This window comes from Aspergillus nomiae, assembly GCF_001204775.2.
Source record: "Aspergillus nomiae NRRL 13137 chromosome Unknown contig00492, whole genome shotgun sequence".
NCBI classification, from domain to species: domain Eukaryota; kingdom Fungi; phylum Ascomycota; class Eurotiomycetes; order Eurotiales; family Aspergillaceae; genus Aspergillus; species Aspergillus nomiae.
The window spans coordinates 13,164-19,883 of NW_015378547.1; the positions used below are offsets into that span (position 1 = coordinate 13,164).

Genomic DNA, 6,720 nt, shown 5'->3' on the forward strand with positions numbered 1-6,720 from the left:
CGGTGCCTAATGAAGATTTACATGAGATTTACACACCCCTGGGAAGCCGCTCTCGTTCCACTGATTCCCATGAGTTCGTCGCAGCGCGGGACGATATAGACAGTCATTGACACACTGGTGGCAAAGCTGTACCGTCTAGTTCTCATATTTAAAAGGCGGAGAAAGAGGACAGAAATGCTATAGGGTTTATTGAACTCTTCCGTCTGCGACTGCGCAGGGAGTGGAGGAGAGCCGCGATCCACGTTTTTATGCGGTACGCAACGATTTGCTTCGATTGAAATTGAGCCCCTGATAATATTTCTCTCGCGTATACACATTTGACCTCTTGCCTCCAAGGAAACAAACACCACCAAACAGCAAAACCGTGATTGCCCATATTGGTAGCGATTGAAATAAAATGGATCATTGCTGTTTTACTTTATATATGAGTGTAACATTGTAACAAAATGGTTTGGGGCTGTATGGGTAAAACATAGTAACAATGAGAAACAGGTCGGAAGCGTGTGCCCCAGAGCCCACCATGTTTCTTTACAATTGCGCAAATACTTCTGTGTCTATGTACGACCCAAGATTCTCTGCATGGTTTTTTATTTATTTAGAATGAGAAAAATCACACGCACAGGGTTATAAACAAGGGTAGAGAAAGTCGATAGCGTAGAGATCACATCCCCTACGGTTTGCAATTCTTCAAAAAGCCTCGTTTAGCATAGACGGGTGACCGGTGCAGAAGATACTGCTCTTTTTGAGGAGCTGCTCGGATGATCTCCTGGAATGGCATGATGGATCTGTCAGCCCCCACGGAGACCCTCCAGGACAATCCCGAGTGTGTTTCATCCTCTTTATTGACCAGTTCCCATTGCAGATACACATTCGCATAGCCACTAGGCTGCGAGACCCGCATCTGATTCAGTGTGCCAGTGATCTGCGAATAATCTAGCCAAAGTCTCTGACCAGGCCCTCGGATACCACAGAACGGATCAAAGTGCTCTGAGAAGCCAATTGTTCCAGCAAAAACGCCCAAGAAATCTCCTTCACGTAAAGGAACAATAGGACAAACAGATAGATGTCCATTATCTGTAGGTAGAAGGGATATAAAGATAGACTTATTTTTCGAGAGTTCTGAAATAGTGTGATTGTCATATGGGTTCCACAATTGGGTGGGTAGACCTACCTTGGGCTCAGCCAGTCGAGAAGCAGATTCCTCGTCTCGGGAAATCCACATATTGGCAGCATCGTTCCATGAGCTCCCTGGAACTTCCAGCTTTTGGGCCACGTGTGGTTCGTCCAGATATAATATAATGGCTATCCACAAAAGGATGGACTATTGAACTACTGGTGCTTCTAGTATATAAAATCCCTGTCTCTAGGTGGAGTCCAGAATCAGAATAATCAAAAAACAGGAACAGTTGATAGTGGATAGCCGGCCTACGAACCCTTGCAACGCTAGCGAAGGGAGCGTTAGTCTTGTTACATAAATACCTCGCGTAGCCGATAGTCTTCTATTTTATTTATCTACCATTGTTTCCAGGGCACAACAGTTCCACACAGCCTACTCTTCCTTTCTTCGAGTGGTGCTAACATATTCTACTGTCGGATAGAACGCAATGGGTACCAATGAAAAAGCTACTCCGCCGATTTCTCAACCATCCTCTCCGCCAACACCTTCGCGAGCTGTTACTATCCTTCGGAGTATCGTACGAAGTCCGCGGGCGTAAGTGCGGTCCTATATATTAATGCTATAAAATATCTGAAGCTAACTATTTAGCTTACCTTTTATCGCACTGATCACTCCGCCTGTGCGATGGTTTTGGAATTACATGGGATGGCGTAACGGAGGAGACGTGGCCTATTCGCTAAACCTCGGACTATTAATACTGTATTTTATCATATCGCAATATGTTCGCAGGTACGATTGATGGACTGGAAGACAATAATTTATTATACTGAATAACAAATCTTCATCTGCCCACCCTAACTATCTGTGCCGGAATGAAACTCCAATACATGCAGTCCGTTAATGTTCTACACTTAAGACCTGCTATCTGCATCCTGTGTTTGAGGTCCTTGCCTGACCGAGTCCTCTAGGAGTCGGCGATGCGGGGTTCGGTGAGATACTTGTCCCATAGTCCATGTCACTTGTCATCGCTACCTACCCAAGGCAACAGAAAAGGCCTAAATTCATGCATCCATGATCCTCTACCCAAATGATAATGCCTTCGCGCTTTCTAGGGGGTTGGGAGGGTGTGGAGTGTTGTTCCCAACAAGACACCTTACGGAGAACTCTGGAATTGCGATGTTAGGTATCCACTTTGCCCTACAGGTGTAGGGCTGTTCTATGTACGGCGGAGTAGTACCATAGTCGACAGCCCACACCACAGTCATACACAAATTAACATGTACCGGTGTTCACATCTTTACAGGAGTCTTTCCCTACACTGACAATGCTGTCCGGAGACTTTTGTAAAGTATCAACTCCACTTCTGGACCGTCCCACACCTTATGGTCTTTCGCTAGACTAGTCATCATCGGGATGATGCACAGGGCCAGGCCGGATAACCGAACACATGCTAAACAAAAGCCGGCCATGAAGCTACCTTCCGGGTTTGGCAAATGCGCCGCTATGTCTCATGTGCAAATTGTATAGTAACCAAAAATCGGGTACGCTCCACGGAGTAACGTCCAACGCTGAACACCGACATACAGCTATAAATATTGAGTAATGAACCCCTAAAAAAACTGATCTCTTCAGTAGCAACAACCGTCCTAAAACATCACCATGAAGTTCTCAATCCCCCTTCTCTCTCTCCTGGCCACGAGTCAAGTTACTTTGGCGGCACCTGCTGCTACGGTTGATGTTGCTGAACTTCCTTCAGATACTATCCTTGACATCCGGTCTTCTAATCCGTCTGACAAAGCCCTGGCGGTTCTAGAGCAGAGGGCTACTAGGGTCTATAAGATACTCAACCGAACAGTTCGTAGCATTGGTACTAGCAAATTCACGTAAGGCGCATACTCCTCTTGATACCCAATAGCTTTTAAGAGACTAATAATTTCTAGGGTTGTCTATGTCGTAATGGGCTCGCGTCTTGTTCGACAAGTCTGTGAATATGCCGGTGGCAGTAGGTGTGAAGAACTATCTTATATTATTTCAGATGGTCTACGCTTGGCCTATACCGCTGCCGCCCACTACTCTGGATCTATTCCCGAATGTCTACCGGGCAAGCGTGACGTCGATTATTCTCAGGACTATCTCCAGATGTGGGAGACTATGCTGTCCAGTAGTGATGATATATCCTACGAAAGCCTCTCTCCTCTCTCGATTTCCTCGGATACTATTGCCTTAGCTAGACGTCAGGACGAGCCTTTACCAACCCACAGATTCCAGATTACTGGTTTCGCCGTTGACGACTCTCCGAAGCACGATATCATCGCCAACCACTATGAAAACGGTGAAACCGTTCTTCACCTGCCACTTCTACGAGGGGACTCTGGTACAAATAACACTGAAGGATCCAATTTGCAAAAGCGATTCGACAACCCTGGGTTCAAGATCGCGTTCACTACCAGGGAAAGATCGAAGCTCACCCAAGCCCATCAAAAGTCTATGGCACTGGCGGGGGCTGCTACATGGGCTGTCTATGCGGACAACGCCAACCACAAGATGGATGACTTCATCGGTTTTGCTGAGACTGAACATGCGGCCAACTTTTACTACCGGATCATTCCGGAGATCAAGGGGTTCGGAACTAATTACGAGACTGTTGATATTTGCGGTGGAATGGCATCATACTTGTAAATAGATTCTGCATTTTGGTGAGATCTATGTCACGGGGCACGCACTGATAGTGTTTGAGACATGTCGAGGAAGCTGTGACTATATATATTAAAAGAGAAATGAAGGTTGAGCCATCGAAAATAAAAGCTGTTGAGACCAATATGGGCATCATGTCGGTTTAGTTGCACAGAAGCGAATGAAACCGGTGAGGTAGGGACAGAAATACACGCATAACTTGATTCGATGGTCATGAAGCAGGGCATGACTCCAGAAAGATATCTGATGCTACTTGATACCTTGATGAATGTATATCAAGGGAAGACCGCGCGAAATAATCCTGACAGTAGATGCAAAGACATACATACCACATTGGTCCTTATCACCAAAAACAACCGGTAGCTCATCAGTCAGGCCGCTCACGGAAGATCAGCATTAATACTGTAACGGAAACTTCTAGGCTATCTTCTACATCCTGTACCCCGTACTATTTCTGAGAATGTTTCCCGAGTTATGCCTGCGACACGTTGCGATGTGATCCACTTCTACTATACTATGGACACAGTGGTTCACGAAGCAAGAGTTTAGATGTGATTAATGAAATGACTATGTTCATGACGGAAAGTTGAATAAAGAAGGTTAGGGGGAAGCTGCACAGAGCAAGAGGGCGGAAATAAACCAGAATCATATCGTGGTCAGTGTATGCCCAGAAAGCCGTTGAGCAACAGGTTCACACTTCGCATAGGAAACAAACTATCGACCATCACTCACAGGCGAGTAACACTCCAGGGTAACGTTCTTTACTAGGGGAAGCCGGCACTCTAATTTTCTTTGTGCGGCGCGCGTAAATTATAGATCTTGAGTAATATAATTTACGTGATACACACTCGTAGTAATTCAGCAATCATCTCCAAAAGCTGTGGAGATATGGCTCTCTGGGGGCCGCAAAGAAGGGTCTTAATCTTATAAGCGGTTTCTTCTTGTGGTAATATTGAGCTCTTTGGTCACACGAGCTAAAGGATGAATCGGAGAGGAGGGAGAAAGCTTCTGGCAACAAAAACGACAAAGGAATAAGGGGCTATGGGGCACATTAACACGATCTGCTGAGTAAAGCAATGCAGGGCCATTCTAGGGAGAGTAAGATTTCAGTAAAAGATCCCAAGTCTGTCGTACAGATTTTGAATTACCCTTGCCTAAGTTCCTTGATCGCTGACTCGCCTGTGTCCCCACTCACCCCCACAAACTTGTAACTGGATGACGCAAAGTACCCTCCGGACTTTTAGTTGTACGTCTCCATCGATTATATGATTTTGTTAGAAACATGATTAAAACACCGGTAGTACATCGGAGAAACTTTTCATTCAGCCGGCCAGTCTAAAATTTTTGGTGGTAGTAAGAAATATGGCAGTAGCATACAGGAGTGTGGAAAATATTAAATTTAAGAAGCGGCCAAAGATGGAATGATCGAAAGAGTTTCAATATCCATACCGACCATCAGCTCCGGGTATTGAGTTCGAAACTCATCTGATAGACCCCAACCCTCGATTCTGGTGAAAGTATCATAGAATTCTTTATGTACTCGCAATGAATTCATCGTATCAGGTTCCAAAAAAGACTTCCCCCAAGGCCATCGGATTCTAAGACTGCATGTAAACGCGGCGAATACCACTTTGAGGTCGTATAAGTGGAAAGTCTTGACTATGTTCGCACGGAGAACTGGCCACATAACGAAGTCGATGCAACGTGAGTGTAGACTCTGTAGCTGGTCGTTTACGGCGTCCGAGGTAATCTGCCTTTGTCAATTGCTTCCTTTCTTGCTTCGAAAACCCAATCCATCCGCTGAAAACCTGGGCGGTTATCTGCCAAGAGGACCATCTTTTGGAATCGCGCTCAAAGGCGCCAAAAAATGGCCCGACCACTAACAATAACCATGATAACTGGATGCCAACATTCTCTCCCAGTTTTCCTGTGAACCTACGCGCGTAGCGATTGGTATTCAATTGCGGACTCCTTTTCCTTTCGGTATTTGTGATATCGAGATAAAGATAACGCGATTCTGGCTACTTGGAACCGCGTCTCTTTCCTTATCCAAAGCCTATCTTTACGGCTCTAGATAGATTCGATCGGTAGATACTTAGGCACCAAATGCAGAAAGCAACTTTCCCTTTACGTATAGTTTCTTGAATTTTTTTTTCTATTAAATTAAAAGAACTAAAAAGACAAATATATATAATCGCTAGTGGGAAATGAGGTGTAACCCTGATATATTTCGGTTGTGTACACTTCAGTGTTAGCTACGTAACCATCCCGCTAGAGAGATAGATATATCTCTATACACTACACAGCTGGCCGTGAGAAGCCGAAGGAACCTCTAAGGTCTTAACTATCTATATTTCCTCCCAGGCTAACTATATTATCTAGATATCTACAGTATACATAGCGCAGAAAGGTCTATCAGTGCTACCTTAGGGAACTTTAAGAGAACTAATATTTGTATCAATTCCGTGGAGTTCAAAAGCTCCTCTAGACATTTTTCTCCTGCCAAATATAGCAGGAGAAGCAGAAGCCAAACTGGGTATCAATATCATAATATAATTGGCTACTAGTGACCTAGTGGTCGACACACTAGTACCAGTTCAGACTAAACTGATAAACATGCTGCTCTTGTGGCTTTCCTCACTCCTCTGATGCTGAGAGTTACAGAAATAAAAGCAATCCCTTCGCCAGGACCTCACCAATATGTTGATTAATATACTATGAAACAAGCAATGTCGCTCCGCAGCCGTGGATGCGGGCGCTATGAAATGATATTTGCTATGTATTCGGTGGGTGTTGGTGCATGTGCACATACGTGGGACGGTGGGCTAAGACGATGGTGCTACTGTGCTGTTCTATTCTGTTCCACCAGGATCTCTCGCGTCTGCTGTGCTGCATCACGGTTTGGTTGG

At 45.1% G+C, this 6,720-nt stretch overlaps 2 protein-coding genes across 2 annotated transcripts; one reads left to right on the forward strand and one right to left on the reverse strand.

The window, feature by feature from the left end:
• Positions 1-670: 670 nt before the first annotated feature.
• ANOM_011431 (uncharacterized protein) lies at positions 671-1,222 on the reverse strand (the record flags this gene model as incomplete). Its single annotated transcript, XM_015556687.1, has 1 exon — positions 671-1,222. The coding sequence occupies one exon, from the start codon at positions 1,220-1,222 to the stop codon at positions 671-673; it is 552 nt and encodes a 183-aa protein (XP_015402042.1).
• Positions 1,223-2,776: 1,554 nt separating this feature from the next.
• Positions 2,777-3,796, forward strand: ANOM_011432 (uncharacterized protein; the record flags this gene model as incomplete). Its single annotated transcript, XM_015556688.1, has 2 exons — positions 2,777-3,000; positions 3,058-3,796. The coding sequence occupies 2 exons, from the start codon at positions 2,777-2,779 to the stop codon at positions 3,794-3,796; spliced, it is 963 nt and encodes a 320-aa protein (XP_015402043.1).
• Positions 3,797-6,720: the final 2,924 nt, after the last annotated feature.